The sequence below is a fragment of the Caretta caretta genome, chromosome 1 (genome assembly GCF_965140235.1).
Source record: "Caretta caretta isolate rCarCar2 chromosome 1, rCarCar1.hap1, whole genome shotgun sequence".
NCBI classification, from domain to species: Eukaryota; Metazoa; Chordata; order Testudines; family Cheloniidae; genus Caretta; species Caretta caretta.
The window spans coordinates 167,992,162-168,015,362 of NC_134206.1; the positions used below are offsets into that span (position 1 = coordinate 167,992,162).

The 23,201-nt window shown below is 41.7% G+C and overlaps 1 protein-coding gene across 5 annotated transcripts in view; it reads left to right on the top strand.

The window, feature by feature from the left end:
* The window catches only part of GRIK1 (glutamate ionotropic receptor kainate type subunit 1), a 238,157-nt gene extending 231,953 nt beyond the window's left edge, over window positions 1–6,204 (top strand). For 2 of the 5 annotated variants that reach the window (XM_075133209.1, XM_075133214.1), the window contains one exon: window positions 5,708–5,844. Coding sequence is in view for 3 of the 5 variants with exons in the window: in XM_075133207.1 (XP_074989308.1) it covers window positions 5,708–5,860 (153 nt within the window). In the remaining 2 variants the exon portion in view is untranslated. Of the gene's footprint in view, window positions 1–5,707 lie in introns of all 5 variants that reach the window. The other 3 variants (XM_075133207.1, XM_075133212.1, XM_075133215.1) reach the window with 3 other exon arrangements.
* Window positions 6,205–23,201: the final 16,997 nt, after the last annotated feature.

The following is a 23,201-nucleotide window of genomic DNA, read 5'->3' on the forward strand; positions in this document are numbered from 1 at the left end:
CCAAAGACTATCCTTACGTAACCAGATAATTATGTTTTACATATTATTTGCCATGCCCTTTTGAACATATTCTGCAAAGGTTTCAAAACGCGCTGCAATTACACTTTTCTACAACATGGTTAACTTGCTTATTATTATGAGGAACAGGTCGCTTGTTTCAGATTATAAATTATCTAAAAGGCAACTCGAAAACATGCAGACGACAGTCTCTAAAATTAGTAGTAAGCATTAGGAGACATTTAGAGTCCTTTCATGCATGACTTGTACTCTACACATGCTTAACGTTTTGTAAGTTGTATAAACAAATCTGTGTACTCAGAGCAAGTGTGGTACAAACCAAAAAGGTGTGGAACTGGTAGAGATAACAGAAATAATTTATAAAAGCTTTCACGTCTCTGAAGTTGAATTTTACTCGGAGAAATGGCTGCATACAAATAGCATGGGATGAGCGTATCCCATGTTTATCATTTCTCAGTAACATCTATGTCAAATTTTCAAGAAGGATTCTTCCCCAAACTGTTAGCTCTGCAACTTCACCCTCTGCTTCAAAAATCAATAGGAGCTCAGTCCTTCTCATGCATTTACACCAGTTTTGAAAGATATGCAGGTCAGATTTTACCCTCAGTTACCCCATTAGCCTTCAATTGGTTTGTGGGGCTGGCAATCAGAGAAACCATCGTTTTTCTTACCAACTGAAAATTGGGAAAAACAAACACAAAATACCCATTTTTATAGTCACTTTCAGTGCAGAACCAGGCTTTCTAAAAATCTGATGCACAGTTTAGAATAGCTTGCCTGCTGGTCTAATTTGTATAATTAGCTCTTAGTGGCGGAGTACTGAAGCAGACTTTGAATTCACTACAGCAGTGATATTTTCACAAGAAATAACTACTTTGAAACATTTTCCTCCAGTATACTAGACACAAGGCAAAGTACTTTTTTTCCAATATTAAGAATTTGCCTCTGTTCCATCTATGTGTAACTATAAAAACATGGCTACTGTGGCCCACAGTAGGGAAATCCGGATTCTGATCTTCTTTCTCTGTTACTGAACTATAAGATGGATTCCTGTTATATATTCTGCCAGGATAAATTTGTCCCATCAGTGAATTTTCATAATTTTCAAGTGTAACACAGCACCTCTAGATTGAGGTATTTCTCCTTATGTATGTATGAAGTTCACTATAAAGTCTTCTGAATAGATTGACACCACAGGCAGACTGGCTTCAAAGGTTCATGTATGGCATATTGAGTCAAGAATTACAGTTCCCAGTTTCCCTCAATCTAGTCTATATTACTTTAAAAAAAAATCCCTGCCCAGGTAGGTAGCTACCCCAAAGTCTAACACAATTTTCACTGTTGCAAGATAGGAGTGGAGGAAAGATTTGGGAAACCTGAGCAGGTGATGGATCTGCTGCTATGCCTGTTATACAATGAAGAGACCAATTCCCTGGTCTAATTTGGCCTCAACCAACATATTTTAAAGGAATAACATTCCCACGCAGTGTTTGCAAGCCAAACACTGCAGCATCCCAACAGAACCAGCAAGTGAAGCGGACTATAAGCAAAAGTGAAATTTACGGGTCTGTCTTCAATGTTCACCCTCAACCAACTCCAAGGAGTTAACAGCATTAGAACAATTTTTAAAACTCTTAAAAAAATTTCAGTTGAATACCTCAGGAAGAGGTAAAATACAGAAGGCAATTTTAAATGGAATTTTAACTGTACGATGCCCTTTTAAAAGAATGCTATGATATTTCATATACATTACTTTTTCATAAAGATTCTTTAGCAGCTTGATAATCGAATGTGTTTCCTTACCACCATTTTTTCCTCTGTCACATGCATGCTGGCTTGGCTTACAGTTGCTCTGTAGTGCTGACGCAGTTTTGTCTCCTTATCTAAAAAGTTCAGGGCAATTCTGATTTTTGAACATCTGTCCTGCTTCCTCATCTCCACTTTGTGTGACAAACTAGAAAGAGAGCAATTTTAAGTGCTTCATGCGGTTACGGGGCCTAGGTCACTTTAGAAGCAGTGAAGTGTAATCTATGTACACGTTTGGGATAGGTTTCATGGGGCTCATAGGGGATTTTGTATGACGTTCTTCTGATAAATTGTTTATTAGAAAACTGAAAGTTCAAGGAACCTTCTCCAGTTGCACTTCAGAACATCCTAAAGTGCATGGGAATGGGGAGGGAGAAAGGAGAGGCAGTACAGAGCCCCTCATCTCAAGGTCTTTTAAAACCATTTGTAGAGGCCCACCACCTCCTCCACTCTGTTTTCTAAAAGGTGGCAGGACTTTGCAGACAGACACAAATCTGCCATAGATCAAAGTTGGAGTCTACAAACCTTGTCAAGAGTCCCTTTGAATTTTATTGTAAAAGGATCAGTCCAGGTTCCCAGTCTTATTTCTATGTTCACTTCATTATTATTATAAGACTCTGTAAAACCAAAACAGGTTTTGTAGCTGGTTAATTCTCCCAAGACAGATTTAAATCCAACCCAAGGGCAACAACAACTTTTATGGTTCCAATAGATACAACATTGAGAGCTGTGGTGCGTAGGAGTCAGGAAGTTGCTTTCCTATATATAAGCTTTCCTCCTTCCCCTTTCTCAAACTGTGCCTTGTATACAACAGCAGATTCCAGTGTGTGTTTGCTTTTGGCTGATTAACCTCTCTTCTGAATGGGTCAGCCAAAATCTGTATGCTGTATGGCTATGGATATTTTCTGCGGGACAAAGACATTTGGGATTAAGCCAGGGCCTCAATATGTACTTCTTGTAAATATGATAAACTGTTTATAGATAACACCAAATTTAAAACCAAGACCATCAACAGACTTTTAAACCAATAACTCTTGAAACTGGCGATAAAGTAAAAGGTTTAATAATGAACAAGATTGCAGAAATTTACTTTGGAAATACAAGCTCTGAACATACACAGACAGACTTGGATAAACAGCATCGATTGTTACTAAAAATAAAAAGACAAAGTTTACAAATAGAACAGACTGAGGGTCATTTAAACTCAAAGCTTTTTAGGAGCTAGAACAGGTCCATGTAGTTTATTCAACAGGTATCCAAATGTTTAAAACTTCAAGTACCAACCTATCAATGATGTGTCAAACATCTCTGCATAAATATGACATGTTCTTCATGGAATTAAGTTTCTTGATATCACATGATAAACAATGTAATGAGTGCAATATGATCTGGATAATCTGAATCAGTTTGGGAAAAACCTAGATGTAAACATTAACACGCCAATAGAAGATATTGTTCCGACCATAGGACTTATCCCTATGCACATCTTGCAGAAATCCACATCTATAAACACACACGCACCCCGAACATGGATTAGTACCAGACACTGCATTACAGTTATATAAAAAGTAGATAGTCTAGTGATTGATATATTCCCTTGCTCATTCACCATGGAATTCTTGGCTCATTCCAAAAATCTAGATTTAAAAAAAAATCCAATTACAATTAATGTCAAGGGAGTAACCACGCAATAGAGCCAGTGGGTTGGTGCATATATTTTTATCAGCTGGGGAAATCAGAGGTGACATTCTCTGAAAAGGCTTTGCTCATTCAATTTAAAAGTAACTTCAACAGCAGAATGACACCTGCTTCAGCAACTACTACCAGAGGGCCCAGAGGTCTATCAGATATCACTGGTTCAAACTAATGCTTAGCACCAGAAGTTCCTAAATTGTGTCACCAAAAGCTCTGTTTAAAATAATTACACCAGTGAAGTCCTGACTATTACAAAGGGCTGATCTACCAGAAACTAATTTGAAGAAGGATTTTCTTGCCCATGTCAATTACATTTTAAGTCAGTCATGAGTTAATAACCATTTAATTATTATATACTTAAGGCATTCAGTGTTTCATAAGACAAACAAAAATGAAGCCTCTCAAAGAAAGTGTATATTAAATAATCTAGGGTCATACTAGGTCTGTGTGCAACATATTGCTCAAATAAACTCTCACCAGCCACACCACAATATATACCACATTGTATAGAGTCCATACAATATATGTATGTACACTGAAGAAACACTAATAGTAATGCCCCAATCTCTGACTGGAGCTGTGTGCACATCAGCTTGCAGAATCAAGGCCAGGCACTACTCAGAGAAAGGGACAAAACATGGTACTAGAAGTCTATAATTCTGAAGTTCTAATCCCTGCTCTGAAAAGGATTCCCTCCACAGCCTTGAGTAAATCACTTTTCTGCCTGAGTTAACATCTAACATAAATAGGGCTGTCAAACGATTAAAAAAATTAATTAATTGCAGTTTTAATCACACTGTTATCCAATAGAATACCAACTGAAAGTAAATATTTTTGTTAAATACTATTTTGTTAATCTTTTTAGTGCAAATATTTGTAATAAAAATATTATAAAGTGACCACTGTGCACTTTGTATTTTGTGTTGTAATTGAAATCAATATGTTTGCAAATGTAGAAAAACATCCAAAAATATTTAATAGATTTCAATTAGTATTCTATTGTTTAACAGTGTGATTAAAACTGTGATTAATCGCGTGAGCTAACTGCAATTAATTGACAGCCCTAAACATAATGCCATACTTCACATTTTAAAGTCTTTCTTGGGAACTAGAAGCTGGTAGGAAAGCTTGGATTTCTCCCTTTCTCCTAGAATAAATATTTCATATTTATCTCTGCAGGGCTTTGACATATTAGAATGGACTTGTTACTGGTCAAGGACTAATAGAGCCTATCTTCCAGCAGCGTACTTTTAGGGGAAAATCCATGTTTGGGATATAGGAAACATTTCTATGGGCTGTTTAAAAAAGCATCTCTTAAAACTCCTCAGAGGGGTTTGGAATGTTAAAAATAAGGGATGGATTAGCAGGCTGGGTGCTGGGGAGGTGGTAAAAAATAAGTACATTTTAATCACACTTAGCACCTGATTTTTTTTAAATCAGTACATTAACTGTACATCACCACTCTTTCCATTTGAAGCTCTATACATTTTTATACCACGTGGAGTTATTTTAGCAGTCAGTTTTATGTTATTTCCCACCCCCCCAAAATATCTTCATGAATCCAGTAGCCAAATGGCATTCCACTTTCTAAACCATCTTGCAATTTTCCAACTATTTCACTCAAATATAATTTCTCCTTTCCTGGACACACAATGTTTTAAAAGTGTTTTTCTCTATTTCTCTGTAGAAAGAGCATTGGAAAATGTTTTATTTAGAGAGTCATTAATTTCATGGCTGGGTGTGGGGGCAGAAATCAAATCGTCAAAAGAAGTTGTATTTGTTCTCTTTAGCACTAGCGTGTTTTAAGACTAACATGAGTACGGTTTTCAGAGGAAAGGTAAGTTTCATAATCTAAAGGCACGGTGGAAGACATAAATGTGTTTGGATAGGATTTTCAAAACCGCACAGCAGTGGCCTAATTCTGCTCCCATTGAAATAAATGTTAAATTAAATTTCAAAGAGCAGGATTGGGTCAGTGCCCAGAGCTTTTGAAAATCCCATCCATTGTGCAATATGGCCCTACTCCACAGACTGTTTAATTCAATTAAGAGACTCCCAGAACTCACGAAGTTCATGAATCAGGCCTTAAAGCCTGTGTTTATAGAAACCTAAACGCTAAAGTTTTGCGGAATTTAAGTTTGGAATTTATGTTCATTGAATGTTAAACACTTTTCCCACATTTCTCTAGTGTCTTTCTTTCAATGCTATAATGGAGGAGCTCGGAATTTCACTCAAGCATCAGAAGAAGTTAAAGAAAAGGTCAAGAACTAAAGGGAGATCATTCACAAGTATCCTTACTTGTCATCAGAGGCGGACACTGAGGAAAGAAACCATGGCATAAACAAGAAAAAAAAACCTCTTGGGAAACATCAGGAATAAAAAACAAAAAAACTTTGCTGCCTACAAAATTGACTATGGAGGAATTTCTGAAAATAGACATTTAGCTTGTTCTTCAGAAATTGTGTGTGGTTTCTTTTTATCTAGGAAAGGTAATAGCAGTTTAAATGCTCACATAGATGGATATAAGACTAATCGGAAAAGCGTCTCACCATATCTTTTGAAAGGAATTTGTATGCTGACCTGTTTTGCATCTCTGTTCCCTTCCCATACATTGCTGTATGTGCTTTCTAAATAAAGATACAGGGTTTTTTTTTTTTTTCCAATAATCCAAATGTCCTACATTTTTCTTGTCACTTTCTTACTCATCATAATGTAATCTTATTTTCTTTTTATAAAAATTGCAGTACTGACAATCACAAACATCTAAAAATCATGAGTCAGGCTCTACAAAACTGAGTGGCTTGAAAATGATTTTATTAAAAAAATGATAGGTTCTTTTTATTTGCCTTCCTGTTGTTGACCTATTAAGGATCATATTTTCAAGCTTTTCTCTGCAACCAGGAGGGCTAGGAATTTTTTTTTTTTTAAATGAAAGCTGAGATTCTCTGTCTTTTCTTAAGGCCAGGGCTTTAAGAAAAGATACCAAATATTACAAACCTCCTGAAAAAGTTGAGAGAGTTGGCAGCACAGCCATTGGTACACTGCATTATCCCTCTGGCTTGTGGTACCAAAGAAATTCCTAATTTATAATGCTTCCCCCTTAGAAATAACAGCGAACAATAGACTGTTCATATTATAAAATGGACCACAAAAATATCAAAGCTAAACTACATCTGCTAGAAAATAGAACTGTGCTGATTTTCTGGGTTATCGCTACTTGCTATAAGAGTGACGGGGGGCACCACTTAAAAGACCCTATAATTAAGCAAACAATAGTCTGTCATGGAATACTACCTCTTTTTAGCCTCTTAATTAGGAAGAAGGGCAGTGACATGTTCAATAGCAGAAATTTTTCCTTAGTTCCTTTGAACTTCAGTAGCATGAAGTATATTCATATTTATTCTAGTGCATTGTCCCTGTGATTAATTCACTTGTTCACAGGGTTTTATCCCCAGGAGTTTAGTTCCAAGATTCTGTTGAAAGGAAAAAATATTTTCAGTAGGTTGAGAGCACAAGCAGTTATGAGTGTAATAATGGCTGCAGGGAGCTGCAGAGTGCACTATTGTTGGTGGCTCCTGGATGGAGCAATTGTGGAGCCATGACCCTACCTCCTGGCAAAGCAAGGAACAGCTGGGGACAGAGCTTGAGACAGCTGTGCAGGGATGCTTCCCTGTAACCTAACTAGGTTCTTGTGTCATGCCAATCACCAATTCCAAGCACCCCCCCCCCCCCCCCAGTGCTGGTAAAAGTATTAAGTCTTTGAAGCTTCCAAGAAACTTCACTCCCCTCTCCAATTCATCTTAGCCACAAGAGAGCCATGACTGAGAGCCCCACATCTGGAATGCTTTCCTTCATCTCCAGTGTAAATGTGACTCATTTGACAACCACGTATCAGGCCCCAAGTGAAGTCTCTTAACATATATCACAATATCCTGTAAAGCCACAGTTCTTGATGGCCCTGCAGTTTGAAATTTAAGGGACATATTCTGCCCTGGCATACATGCATGAAGCTCCTATGGATGCTCAGCAGAGGCGACAACTTGGCTTTCAAATGTGCAATATCCCAGGAAAAGAACAAAAAACTCCTGAGTTATGTAACACTCAGCCTTTCAATCAAACAGAGTTTGATTAACTTTGTGTTTCAGTACACACACTTTGCATCTTTCACTTTCCAGTTTTGGTTTCATACAAACCCTGAAACAAAAGCAAAAAATTCAGCCAAATCACCCCAAAATTTCAACTGTTTGGGTGTGTAATACATACAAAACCAGTTTTATTTATTGCCTCCAAAAGCTACCCCTTCTCAGGGAACAGGTCACAGACCAGAAAAACACTTTTTTGATAATTTTCATATGACTGAAAAATAAGCCAATCAATATCAGCTTTAAAGCCTCCCAGGCTGATATTGTACTGATCATAAATAGGTTATAGTTTTACTGTATAATGAGCCACCACTCACCTAGAAAACATTGCATGGGTAAGTTACATAAAGAGAGGTGGCAGTAAAGAGGCCTGTGTGAAGTTCTTTTTCAAAAAGTTTGCCACCGAATGGACATATTTCCCTTCTATGACCTGATTCATGAGTGGGAATGAGGGGCAATCACAGGGTGTGACGCTAGCAAAATTGCCACAGGTCTGAAATCCATGGATCCCCAGTCAGCTGTGTAGCGATCCCCTCCTCCCCTTTGATCCTCTGCTAGCCATATGAGCCCAAAGCAGCAGAGAGAGTCAGGACACAGCCATCTGTCACAGATCGTGGTCATGTTCTCTACCCTCTCTGAAGGGGGAGTCAGAAAACACGCAGGAGAGCTATGGCTGCTTCAGTGGAGCACTAAGGTCTACAGCCATTCTTTGACATTCTCATGGGGAAGAATACCCCCTGCTGCTACTCACCTTGGGCTTCTGGTCATGTCCACTTCCTCCGCAAATTGCTGAGATAGGCGAAATAGATACATAGAGGTGGGCTGGAGAAGCGCCTGTAATCTTCCTCCCCTTCCCCCATCTTTTACACTAACTTGCACAGCTAGGAGCAACATGAAGGAAGCAGAGGAGCCTGAGCCTTGAAATGAATAAGTGCCTCTACTAGAGTTGTGTGAATGCTATTAATTATTATGGTCCAGATTCAAAATAGCGACTACTGATTTTAGGTGCTGACCTTGAGACGCCTTATCTTCAGAAAGTTCAAAGCAACCACTCCCTGAAAATCAGATCACTTTTAAAGTGATTCAGATTGGACACCAAGAATTTATTCCTCACTTTTGGAAAAACTTGGTGTGTATCATGTTCCACAGTAGCGACAAAGGGCGCCAATCAAGAATCAGGTGTTGTATGAAGAAGTGTATTAAAAACAGTCGCCACTCCCAGAATGCTCACGGGGAGTGTTACAAAGAGCCTTCATTCATTCTTTTATTTAATCATAGAATCATAGAATATCAGGGTTGGAAGGGACCCCTGAAGGTCATCTAGTCCAACCCCCTGCTCGAAGCAGGACCAATTCCCAGTTAAATCATCCCAGCCAGGGCTTTGTTGCAATAGACTATTTTGTATACCATTAGGATTCTGAGGTCCTTGCAGGTTGTGATTTGTGTCTTTGACATGGTCACACTGACAACCATAACCTTCAGATATTTGAAATTAATACGTTCAAAGTGTTGAGACTTGTGATACTGGACCACTTACTTTAAAATGGATATGATTGGTAGCCTAGGCTTACTAGTTACACAGTTATAGGTTCTCTTTTTTTAAAAGTTGCATATATTTCTATTAATGTTTTAATAGAAACAAAAACAAAAAGATCAGAGGTTTTAATTTAACCATTCCCTTCTGTGTTTGCAGCAAGATGCCAATGTGTAAGAAGAAAAAAAAACTTTTCAGTGTCCAAATTGAATTATGTATCAAATGAAAGACTGTAAAAGAACAAGGGAAATGCAAATTAGATTTTAAAATTTCTTCAGTTTTCATAAATTGAAGTTGTACTTAAGAACATAAGAATGGCCATGTTAGATCAGACCAATGGTCCATCTAGCCCAATTGCCCGTCTTCCAACAGTGGCCAATGCCAGGTGCTTCAGAGGGAATGAACAGAATAGGGCAATTATTAAATGGTCCATCTCCTGTCATCCAGTCCCAGCTTCTAGCAGTCAGATGTTTAAGAACACCCAGAGCATGGGGTTGCATCCTGACCATCTTGGCTAATAGCCATTGATGGACCTATCCTCCATGAATTATCTAATTCTTTTTTGAACCAAATTATCCTTTTGGCCTTCACGACATCCCCTGGCAACGAGTTGCACAGGTTGACTGTGTGTTGTCTGAAGAAGCACTTCTGGTTTTTGTTTTAAACCTGCTGCCTAGTAATTTCATTGGATGACCCCTTGTTCATGTGTTATGTGAAGGGATAAATTATACTTCCTTGTTTACTTTTTTCACATCGTCCGTGATTTTATAGACCTCTATCTTAAGGCCTCTTCCTCAGTCTCTTTTCTAAACTGAACAGTCCCAGTCTTCTAAATCTCTCCTCATATGTTTCATAGCCCTAGTTATTTGTTGCCCTTCTCTGTACTATTTCCAGTTCTAATATATCTTTTTTGAGATGGGGCAACCAGAACTGCAGCCAGCATTCAAGATGTGGGCGTACCATGGATTTATATATCGCATTATATTTTCTGTCTTACTATCAATCCCTTTCCTAATGGTTCCTAACACTACTAGCTTTTTTGACTGCTGCTGCAGTAACATGTCAGGAAGTTTTTATGACAAGTTCTGATGGCTGCCTAATGTACTATACTTACTGTATAGTAAGTAGTGTATCAGTATGATTTCATAAAGTTATGGGCCATTGTTCTTTCCTTTAGAGTATCTGGAAGGGATGTGTATGTTACAGCACAGAATTATCTTTCCTGTTCCATCCCTTTATGGATGGTTTCTTAATGCGATGCTTCAAGCACTCAAGCCAATGCCGTTTCAGTCAGATCTCTTAGAAACCAGTGGATTGGAATGATGTATAATATGGAGCCACAAAACCAGTTTTTGCTGTACAGTCTATTCCAGGTGACATACGGAATGATTTCCCCCCCCCCCCCATTTTTGAACTAGTTAGAGGGAGGGTACAAAATGCATTTTTCAGTAGAGAACAAGGAGGGAAATAGAGTGCTCATGGAATACAGAACCTGCACTCTCATGAGCAGGGCCGGATCTACACCTTGCGTGCCCCTAGGCGCCCCCAGTGGATGGGCAGCTGTGGGGGCCCCAGCTCTGAGCTCTCCCTGCCAGTTGCAGCAGACAGGAGCTGCGAGGGAAGTGGGGGGTGGCACCCACAGCAGCTTGGAACTCCAAACTGCCATGGGCGTCAGGGGTACCCCGCCAATTTTAACTTTTAGGTGCCCCACCACCACAACTGCCCAGCGCCCTAAACAAACAAACCTCCCCCCCTCCACTCCCCAGCACGACCCACTCTCCACACCCTACCCCCCTGGCCACACTCACTGACCCCGCCTAGAGGTGACTGCGTCCACCAGGCTGAGCGAGCCGGCAGTACAGCAGGGCTGGTCAGGGTCACTCTGGCTCCTCAGGCGTGCCGCCATCAGCCAGGCTGGAGCAGGAATGGGGTCTGCCTAGGAGCAGCTCCCCCAGGACCCCCTTGCCTGGCAGGGCCCCCTGCGTTTGACTGCTGAGCTCTTCCCCTGCCACAGGGGTCCGCTTCGCCTTCCCTGCTGGTAGGAAAGCTCCAGCAGGGCTGCGTGACGCGCTTTCCCTCTCAGCCGGCCTCACCCCCTGCTGGGACCCGGGAACAGCAAATGTTGAATTTTTAGGTGCCCCTAGAATGCTGTGCCCTAGGCACATGCCTGCTGGGCCTAACTGGAAATCCAGCCCTGCTCATGAGACTCCCCTTCCCCACAGAGACTGAACTGACATGGAAACTGAACTACTCTTGTAACTCCAGATTCCCTGAACCCTACAATTTGCCGAGCCTTTTATGGCCACACACTTCTTACCTAGGTCTTCCTTGTCTGTCACTGTTAATTACCTGAAGATGGGTTAGACCTATGAGTCTGGAACATTTACCATCAGGCATGTTCTTCTCCCCAAGTTCAAGCTCAGGGTGGAGTTACTGCTAGTCACAGTTTTTGCCCACTATGACTTTGTTCTCTCTCTCATAGTATAATTGCACACAATGGATTATTCATTTGCAGCTGCAGAATTGAAGCTAGAGAGCCCTGGCTCCCCCTTAATCTCACTCCCCATCTGCTTGTGGGTGCTCCCATCAGCTAGGCCCCTCAGATCTGGTCATAGTTTCTCTAGTTTCAAACAAACTTTCACACTAGTTTCTGGTTTCTCTCTCTGAATGGCTAGGATTCTCTTCACTAGCATTTCACTACCATCCTTCCCTCTGATCCCAAGCCTACATCTCTGCGTCCACTTCTGTAACATGCAGCAGCTTTAGGCATGCCTATGGCCTTGAGCCCAAGCAGAATAAAGGTGTAAGGGTGCCAAGACTTTTCCTTTAGTTCTCTCCAATATTTTATAGAATTCCAGTTAGTTAAAGCTCTGATTAAGCAACATGCACATTTAAATCCCTTTGAGACTTAAGCACATGCCTAAATGCTTTGCTGAATCAGGGCCTTAACTTCTGCCCACTTCAGAAGTTACTAGTTAGGCTGCTTACTTTTCACACACACAAGTGTATTTTAGTTTTTAATATCTGCATATATACTATGCAATGTAGTATACAATGTATCTGTTCATTTACCTTGAGCATTAATATAACACTAGTGTATCTTTATAGACATATGTCAAAAGCAACACTGGTTGTTTTACGCCATTGACTATTATAAACAAAGTCATAGCAATGGAAGAACCATTTTCATTAACTCCAAAAATGACACCCACAAACCCAAACAGGGAGAACATGCATTGTCCTGAGAGATAACAATGTGTCTATCTACAAACTCACAACAACAAATATTATTATGAAAAGGTCAAAACTAACGTCCCAGCAAATAGTGATTTTTTCTTGAATGGCAGAACATTATGCAAATTAAGTTAACTGGAAGATTATCTGTCAGGAAAGCAAATGTTCTTATTAGATGCATATACTCTAATTGTTTATAACAGAGAAATACAGCATTGATGGGTGCTGTTAAACTGCTAAAGTGTTTCATTCCAGCAGCGTCTGTATCTCTATACAATTGCACACCACCGCAGGCGGGGTATTATAAGGTTTAATTAACATATAACAACTGAGATGCCTGGAAGAAAGACTCTGTAGAAAGTACAAAATATCATACTACATATAAAGATCTCTGGTTTTTATTGTGTACAGAGCCTAGCTCAATAGACCTGTAATTGGGGTGTCTGGGTACTACCACAATACAAGCCATTTATAAATGAAAACAAGTCTAGCCAATCACTCTTTCCAAAAGTCAAACCAAAAGAACAAAGCTATGACTGACACTCTGTTCAGTTGCCCCATGTCTTTTTAGTACAAAGCACTCCCTCTAACAAAGACTCCAATTCACCTTTTCAGTCTTCCCCCTTCATCCCAGCCACCCTCCCCATGTTACATCAGCATACAGTCTAAGGAAGAAACTTTCCAGCACTCACAAGGAAGGAAAATGTATATTTTTCTTTATAGCGGTCTGCTTTATCATTGCTATTTCTTATACTGAACTTTAAGAGTTGTCAACTGAAATAAAAAGCGTCAAAGCGAAGTTCAGGAGTTCCTTTTGGACAGAGGATCAGTTTAACATCTTTTAAGCCCTTTGTCAGGGGACTGCATTTTACAGGAGAGCTATAAATCTGTAATCCCATGTGCCATTTATTGATTGGTATACTTGTCCCTTAATTGTGAGACTGGCAGTAGTCAGGATTCCTCAATGATCAGAATCACTACTATTTAGCTACCGGTCACCTGCAGCCCTAAAATGACAGGGAATTTCTGACTAGCTGATCAGTTTGAAAAGATGTACATTTTTTGCTTGCTGATATGTATCAAATAGAATTTCCATTTGAAGCTAAAATTATGCTTCTGTTAGCCTGTCCCCACTTCCATCTGTAACACCACTACCTTTGAAATAGAAGTTATATGATTAATACGATCAGATTCTCAGCTTCCCCCTTGTAGTTCTAAATACCACTGATTAGGAGGAGCAAAGTCAAAATAGTTCAGATTAAAGGGTTGAAGGCAAATGTTTGGAGAACTCACATCCCTCTGCTCTGAGGATGGGCTCATATAGCACAGGACTCTTCTGGGTTGGTGACACAAAGTAATCATCAAATGACTGAATGAAGCTCAGCACAACTGGAGTCTGGAAGGCTAGTATGCTGCTGATTTGGCCACGTTGAAATTTCCAACACAACCAAATTATCTCATTTGGGACTAGAGTTGCAGAGAGCCTGAAATCCTCTATTGGCTCAGCTAATAATGGGTACTGCTGAACTGGGTACTCTCTACATAACATATATAGGGCAGGATTTACACCCAGCAGTAGTGTTTGGGGGCCAGCTAGCCCATGGAGGTCTTACCAGACAAGTCAGAGACACAAAAAAGTCAAACTCCACTAGCTGCCTCTCCTTCAGTCTCTGGTTGGTCTGAAAAAGAGATCAAAGAAAAGCACCTGAATACAGCAAAGAACAGAGCAGAGAGGAGGGGGAAGTGCCATATCTCTGACCCCACTGAAGGAACCTTCCAAAGGGAAAGTAGATGGCAATTCCTTTCAAGCTGCTTGCTCATCTGCATACATGGTCAGGCCACCTGGACAGAGGAGCAGCTGGTAGGAGTGGGCTGTTAGGCCAAACTCCAGCATATGTTGACCCAGTCACAACAGACTGGGGTGGAGAGGCTGTTAGTGTTTTGAAGGACATTATAGGTGCTTTGAAAGAGGGGCTGAGCATGACAAAGAGGGCATTTCAAACGAAACACGGAATCTCCCTTTGAATTTTTCTTGGGAGCCCACTTAGCATTGTTCCATTTTTGGTAGCTCTGCTGTTGAAGTGCTACAGGTCTGTAATACTGAATTAACCCATTTGTTTCAAAGGGAATGTTTATAGTGGGAGGCTTAGGGAGGGGAAGGAGAGGGAGAAAACTAGCTAGCCACCTAAAAATGTTGTCCATCAACTGTATGCCTTCTGTAATGTTCATCACCCTCCAGAGTGGCGAGTTCGTCAGGAGCAGCTGGCACCGCCATACAGCCCTTTGTTTAACATCCAAAGTGAAAGTTAACAAAGTGCTGATTTCAGAATCTCTCTAGAATGCTTAAGAATGAGCTATATACAAAACAAACCGATACACAACGGTGCTTTGGGCGCCCAAACTGTGCGGAGCACGTGGACAGTTACCTGTCAGGAGAACGTATAACCTTTTGCACACAGACAGTGCCCCAATTTCACCCTGCTAAAACTAGCGTGTACAATCCCTTTTAATGCTGTGGAGACAAAGGCCACATCTATTCAGCTGAGCCAGTGTAAGATCACAAGTGCCGATGCAGCTGCGCCACTGTAAGATTGCTCGTGTAGCCGCTCTGTGCGGACGGGAAAGAGCTCTCCCATTGACCTAATAAACCGCCTCCATAAGCGACGGTAGCTGTACACATTAACACTTATGCCAGCGAAACTTCTGTCGCTCACCACCCACACCCGTGAGCAACAAGTTTTGCCAACATAAGTGATAAAGTAGACATGGCCAAAGAAATACAGAGTAAACATGATAAGTAGAGCTGGGCAAAATATTTTTCATAAGCCACACACACACACACACACCCCCCACACACATACAGAGCAAAAAAAATGCAGATTGGACAACACAGACATTTTGTGAATTTGTGTCAGTTTTGCAAATTGTTCTAGCCCAAAAGCCTTGAAAAAAAATCCACCCCCTCCCCAAAATAAATCAGGTATTTAATTTCTACATGGTTGAACTGAAATGCTTTTTTAAAAAAAACTTTATTTTGGTTCAAAACAGCTTTTAGTTTCAGGATTTCCTTTAATTTTCAAAATCAAAATGGAGACATTTCAATTGTTAAAACAGCTTTAATTCAACCCAGAATAATTAAAAACAAATATTTTTTGATTTGCCAAAAATTTCAACAACAAAAATTGTTTTAATTCAGCCTGAAACAAGTTTTTTGTTTTTTCAATTTTTGGAACTTCCGGTGAACTGAACCCGTTATTCACAGGGCTATCGCTAAGGAGGTGGGTGGGGAGGGGGAATGGTCAGCTCTTGAGGCAGGCAGCATGCCCACAAGTTTCATACCAAGCCACAGAGCACTCTCAAAAACCCAACCAGAGCACACAGGTGCCAGCCACCACCAAGTGCTATACTATGTATTTTCCTAATGATTCATAATTACAGAAACACCTGGACTAAATTAACTGTGCTGCTCCACTGCAAAAATATTTACCAGCCCTCAGCATTTCTCTGGTGGTTCAGGCTAAAGTGACATTTAAAAAGATATTTTTAATTTTTAGACATTATGTATTACACACCTGTGTTTCTTTACCCAGTAATATAAGGTCTTCAGCCAAGATTTTCAGAAACAGTGAGTCGTTCTGGGAGATGAGAAACCTTAAATTAACCTGATTTTTCAGAAAGTGCTGAGCAGCTGCCTTCTGAAAATCAGACCCCTTGAAAGGTATCTCAAGCTGAACACCCAAATATTGAGGCACTCCACTCATTAACCATTTCAGGAAATCTGGCTTTTTTGTTTTTCACTAGTCAGTGGGCCAGATTTGCAACTGCATGACTTTACATTGGGTGCAGCTAAAGAAAGTGGTGGTTGAAAGGTGGCTTTAAGTTACCTTTCTGGCTACTCCAATCTTGGGGCAGCTGAGGGCAGGAACAGTACAGGTATTATTTATAGCAGCCTATGGGATGCTGTTAATGAAGCTGGCTACAGCACTTCCAAAAGGAGTACTGCACTGGCTGGGAATAAGGTAGATGGCTGTGTTGACCAATATATGCTAGGCTAATATATATCACATCAGAAACATGTATTACTCAGTCACACCACATATATTAATATGAATTAAGCATACAGTATCAATGGAACATATTGCATATATATTTCAAGCAGTTACATGGCCTGAATTGGCCTATGTCTTTCTGTAATCCTGTTCATTTATGCTAAGTATCTCAGAACACTTTGTAAAGCTGAAGTCAGCTTTGGCATTAGAAAAATAGGAAACTTGTTGAAGGTAAAATACATTAATGCTCTGCCCTGGTGCAAGCTGGGGAGGTACCTTCACAGACTAGTACCTAGAACGCTAGCATTCAAAATAAAGATGACAACAAGGTAAGGGTGAACTGGTGGGTTGGATTTTAGTGATGTGTAAAGAGTTTTGTAACTTATAAAATCCTATAAATACTCCTAGCAGAACTGTGTAACTTTGGAAGCACACCTTTTGAGTAAGGTGAATTTAACATTGCGCCAGACGGCTCCCCAGAAACCAGTATCATATTGAAACTTTTTGCCTGTACTAGATTATCATTGACTTTTAGCAATCAACTTGACTGATATTGATTACTTAGTCTCAAGTATACTTCATGATGAACCAAAGTGTGGTCAAGCAACTGGTTATACAATTTACCAATAGTGGTGTATTCAGTCCCACCCTCTGCTGGCTCAGCATACCCCTGACTCATCCCTATATGGGAGTGGGAATGAAAGTGGCACAGAAGTAGCTAAACCCAAGGTTTCCCCTCTATTGGGAGAATCCTCATCTGCACCTTGAGTAGCTGTTTTCCTGCTTCTGGCAGAGAATCTGACTAAAACCCTCAAAAGGGGCAACAGCAGGCCATTAAGGGTCTACTGTTGTCATGCTCACTGTAAGTGAGCAGGACATGTCCATCAAGGGACAGAATGTGCTTGTCCTTGTGTGGTGTGCAAAGATGGAGCAGGCCACAACAGGTCTTCCATGCAGAGGGCAAGCACAACTGCAGTCTCTGCAGTGATCAGAGTATAGGGATTGTTGCTTGCTAGCACCTCAAGGTGTACTAGCCACATGAAAAGAGGCAATGAGGGGTATGGAGGAGGCTGCACTGCAGCAGTGCAACCAAATAAATAAAGCTGGAGAGAGGAACTAGAAGGGAGAATAAATGAGCCCTGTGACCACAATGAATAGGCTATCGATGGAACAGCGAGAAGTTTGTGTTGGGTAATTACACATGTTGGATCATGGCTCTGTCCCTGTCCACATCAGCCTATGCAATTGGGTTGCTGGAAAAGGAAGAACATGCTGGGGTGGTGGGTGAGTTCCCACTGCATACCAGGGACTTAGAGGGAAATCTGGGAGAAATATCTCCTCAGAGGTAGGGCAGGGCAGCTGTGCCCCATCCCAATGCAGGCTTGTACCTAAATGATACAATCTGGTCTAATTTTAAAAAAGGGGGTGAACCAAGAGAAACAAGACTAGTTCTGAACATGGCCGTTTCCCAAACAAGCACTCTGCCAAAAGCCACAGGTATACAACACTTAAGCAGCCAAACATGTGACTAAAGCCTGCAGCGACAGTTCTGTGTCTCTAATGCCTCCATCCAAAAGTGCATTTGAGCATCTGCTATGTACGCGGGTCTTTTGTTATTAATAGCCCCTAAATATTTAAGCAGGCAGGAATCTTCACCTTGAAGAGCTTACAAAAGGAGAATCACTGAAGACCAGGAACGCACTAAGAACAAGGATCCTGCTGAGCACTGTAAGAGAACAGGTATGGAGCATTTACAAGGTTATCAAGTCTGCCCTCTACTTCCTTTTACTGGCCAATAAGATCCGGCCTGGTGACTTGCTGTTAAGTGAGGTAAATAATCCAAATTACTTGATTAATTGTTAGCTGACAATTTAGCTTCTCTTTAAGGTTCTGCCCAAACTAGGTAGCAGAGTTTGCTAGCTACAGCTTGTCACGGACTCACAGATTGTGACCACTCTTGGCCCTGTGCAGTCCGTGGGGGATGCCCCTTTCAGTGGGACTGTCCTTTTCCTGGGGGGTCTATTCTCTCTTAGGGGTTAAGCCCCTCCACCTCCTGGAGCCACACCTCTCTGAGCCTTAGCACACCTGTCTCTCCCTCAGGGAGTCCACTTGCTCTGGACCCCCAGGGCCTCCACTCCCCAAAGGGGATGATGCCACCCTGTTCTCTAGACCAGAGTGACTCTCAGCCAGTGTAAAACAGGAGGGTTTATTGAGCGTTGAACACAGCACAGGAAACTCTCAGGGCCTCAGGCCTGGCCTCCCTCAGCACAGCACATTCAAATCTCTCCCGCATCCAGGTGGGCTCTGCCCACTCCCTCTCCAGCCCAGAGCCCTGCTGCTTCCCAGCTTGGCATCTGACATCACCAGCCCCAAGCCCCCTCCTCCTTCCCCCTCCCTCCTCTGTCCATGTCTTCTCTCCACGTAAACAGGGTCATAAACAGGGTCCTCTAGCTGGAACCGGGGGTCCTCGCAGCCCATTGTTTCCCCACCGGCCAGAACTGGCTATGACTCCCGAGTTGGGCCTCCGGGTCACCAGGCCATTGGCTAGGGTCCCACATTCCCTCACCAGTCCTCTGGAACAACGAACTCCCTCTCTCATCACCTTGTTAAACCGGTAACCCCCAGAGAAACAGAGTCCCACTCCCTCTGCATGTAAACCATAGAAAACCAAGGGGAAAAAACCCATAAGAAACAAGGAAACCAGGAATCTCCCCCACTTCGTCACACACCTATATTCAAAAACTGCTGTAAAGCTTAATACAGCCAGGCCTTTTCTTGATATCAGTTTTTCTACACAGACATAGTTAGCAAACTTGCACCACTGTGTTGTTTATAATTGTTCTAGGTGCTGTGGGCCACCCCTTGCAAGTCTATAGCATGGTTTCGCTAACTCTGTGCAACTGCAAGCCATGTTGCAAATAAGATGAGTTGTAAAAATATTCGAAAATGCTTCCAAACATTTTTCCAGTGCACCCCAAGAGCCAACATGTGGTCAGAATCTCTGACTCCAGAAGTGTCCATCAGCATTTCCATTTTCAGAGATATTTAAGCACCTAAAGGTGCAGATAGATGCCTATTAAGATTGTTAAAAGCTTATTTTAATAGAGACCTGCCAACGTGCTTTCAACAGTCTCACCAGGGAAAGGCCTACAAAAATGTGACCCTTTGTTTCCTCGCTCCTTTTCCACTTTTTGGCATCATGAGAAAGCAAAATAAATAAATAAAAAAAGACTCAAAACCCTTCTTACCCCAAAACACTTTACTTTAGAAAAGAGGTTCCCTGTGTAACCTCCTGCCTGTTCCTGGCAAAACTAACTCTCCTAAAGCAGGGGAAAAGCAAGAAAAAAAGTAAAATTAAAGGAAGACACTGCACAAGCACAGAATTCAAGAAGTTGTCCACTTCAATTTGCCATCACATTCTGTCAGCCTATTATTTTGATACAGATACATCAGATTTTTCCTGCAAATAAGATCTCTGAATTTAAAATTAATTATACCTTATTCTAATCTATTTTCAACTTCTGTAGAGCCTGTCATGTTTAATTCTTCTGACTGTGTCCCTGATACAGATGGTGCCTGTGGACGCTATCCATACATGGCCCTATATTTCCTTTTGATTGTCTTACTGTTGAGTACTCCAAAGGGAACTTGTTGCATACACAAGCACCTCCCAAAACTCTCCATAGCGAGGTCAGGACTCACCAGTGCGGCACCTCCTGCTGGTCATCTAGGAATTCGCTCCTTTCCAGCCTCGGAGCGCCCTCTGCTGGCCAGTGTCTCACCTGCCTCAGGCCCCCATGTTCCTTTACCTCGGGGTTCTACCCCAGCAGTACCCACACACTCTGAGTCTCCCCTCCCAGGGGAACCCCCAACCCTTTAAGCCCACCTTGCCTCAGTGGCTACTGCCAGTCATTATCTAGCCCTCTTTCCCTGGGGCAGACTGGAGTGTAATGGCCACTCATCACTGGCAAGGAGGTTGGACCAGCTGCCTCTGCCTATCCCCAGGCTACACCGCTGCAGCCCCAGTACCTCTTTAGGCCTTGCACAAGGTCTCAGCCTGGGGAGTTGCTTATTGCTCCCCAGCTCCTCTTGCCGTTTTCCCCCCCCAAGCACTGCTCTGCTTCAGGTACCTTGCTCCCAGGCAGCTAGCCCTTCCCACTCCAGGGCTAGAGTGAAACTTTTCTGTCTCCTGGCCCCACAGCCCTTTTACCCAGGCCAGATGTGGCCTGATTAAGCCAGCCACACCTAGGGCCAACTACCTCGCTAGCCTCCCTCAGCTGCTCTTAATCCCTTTTACCTTGGAGTGGGGCAGCTGCCCCACTACACATTCGTTGCAGGTTTCAGTGAGATATTAATATTTCTCTTTCAGTTCAGAACTACTGTGTCACCAGATGACTCAACCCCCACCTGAAGAAGTTCTTTCCTTTTTCAAATGGGACACAACCACATTATTTTTTTTAAAAATCATGTATATTATCTCAGTTTATTTAGATAGAAAGAATTTTAACATTTCATTAATTTTTCATTTGGTCTCCTTATACACTCAACTCAGCCTGGACAAGGATTTGTTTAGAGCACACTCTTTTTAGCCAGTTACATGCCAAGAGATAACATCTTATATTCTTCAAGAAGGCTGTAGCTTTTATTAAACAATTGTTATTCTAATCTAAAGACCATTTCTTAGCACAGCAAGGAGAGACTGCCGTCACTTTCAGCCAGCCACTACCAGCTCTGCCCCAGCCAGTCCAGGACCCTGCACCCAAGATGGAGGATGACCTTTGCAGCCACTTGCTGCTTCCTTACATAATGGCAGCTGTCTCATGCCAAATTTATGATCCATACACTGGATGTTCTAGTGTTCATTGCATCCTCCATTGAAAGAGATCTTTTAAAGATGTGACCCTAAATATCAGAGGTCTGGCAGGAAAATTGGCTACTTTAAAAATTAAACATCAAGTAATATTTTGACAAAATTACCTTTAACATCAATAGCTTTTCAGAAGGCCAGAATGTTTTCAGTTTACTAATTGCTAGAATAATCATTTTCTATAGACCACAACTTTTGATCTAAATTAAGAGAGAGACTTTACATCCAAAAGAACTATGTCTTTAGTGATTAATCTCCCTAATCACAGTGCTGCAGTACTGTTAATCTAGCATTTTATTAACCTAACAAATCCCTGTAATCTATTTCATTCAATCAGATTACACATTCCTTCAGATTAGTGGTCAGTATAGAACTCAGAGATGGGGCTCCTTCATTGGCGGGGAAGAGGAGGTGGAGCGAGGGGCTGCATCCTAAATGTGTAGCTGTAAAAGCTGTACCCTTCTGTTTATTTTAGGTGTTGAGTAGATTGCTAAATGTTTTCAACAGGAAAGCCATAGTATCGTATAGAATGCATGCATAGTACACTGCATTGCAGGAAAAACATTTTACCGGGGAGCGGCGGGTGGCAGAGGCAAGAGCAGAAAAAGAAAACACCAAGAATCACGTGCATTTGAATTGGGTTCACTTTCTTGTAAGCCACGGCTACAGACGCTACCTGCAGCCTAACCAAGAAAAACATGTGTCTCTGCTGATGAGTTTTCCTCACCTCTGAAAGACAAACACCTTCCAAATAGAAAATGCAGCAAATTTGTCGAAAAGAAAAAGCTCTGGATGATATATCTCACCGAACAATAGTCTAAAGACAAACTCAGCTGTTTTTAACAAGCAGGGTAGTAAGTCTTTTATTGGCTTCCAGTTTTGGTATGCAATTTTGTTTGCTTTGCATGACAGCCAACATATTGTAAATGCTGACAATGGAAGAGTATAAATGAATAACACATTAGCAATTGCTCCCATGAACCCCTGCACCCAATTATAGCACTACTCAGTGCTTTACATCTCAGTTTCACTCGCAATATTTCCTCTAGAAAAGAAAATCCGTATTTTGCAATGTAAACAACTATTTTTCTGTCTATCACATAGAAGTTAAGCGGTTCAAAGCTCACAGAATGAACTCCTTCAGCGCATGCCAAACTCTGAACGCCTGCTTGTATCATAAGTGGAACTGGAGTCCAAGGTACCATGTTCCTGGAGGGCCGAGGGCTGTTATTGACAGGATACCAGAAAAAACAGGGAAGGCAGGGAGTTAGCTTAGAAACAGCTCAGCCACATGGACAGCGCAGTGTGCAGGGTTTTATAAGGTTGCATTTGTTCAATGTAACCTGCACCTCACTCTTTGCTAACGAAGCCAGGGGACAGGGACAGGGCTGTGAGCTCTCTGAACAGCAGCCAACGTGAGCCGTGGAACTCAGTCTGATCAAGCCCCCCGGAGCCTGGAATTTTGCAGAAGCAAACCTAGACAGTGAGGGACCCAGTGGAAGGAAAAGACCAAGATATAGTCACAGACCTGGCTGTGTAGCAGGATGACAAACGGCAAGAAAGTAAAAATTATTTTACCTTATTGGGGAAAAAGGCAGAGAGGTCTGCGCCACTGCCTCACAGCACTCTTAGGAGCCCTGGAGACCAAATGCTCTCCAAAGCAGAATAAAACTGGAGTGACACAGGTTTTTCATTAGACGGATCTGAAGGGCTGAGGATGGACCCCTGTGTTACTGTCTCATGTACACTGCTTAGTACATGCAATTTGGGGCACTTTGGCTATCCTGTCCTGAACCAGGGAATCTGTGGCACATGGGGTCATCACCTGCAAGAGTGGCTGCTCCGGGAAGGTGATC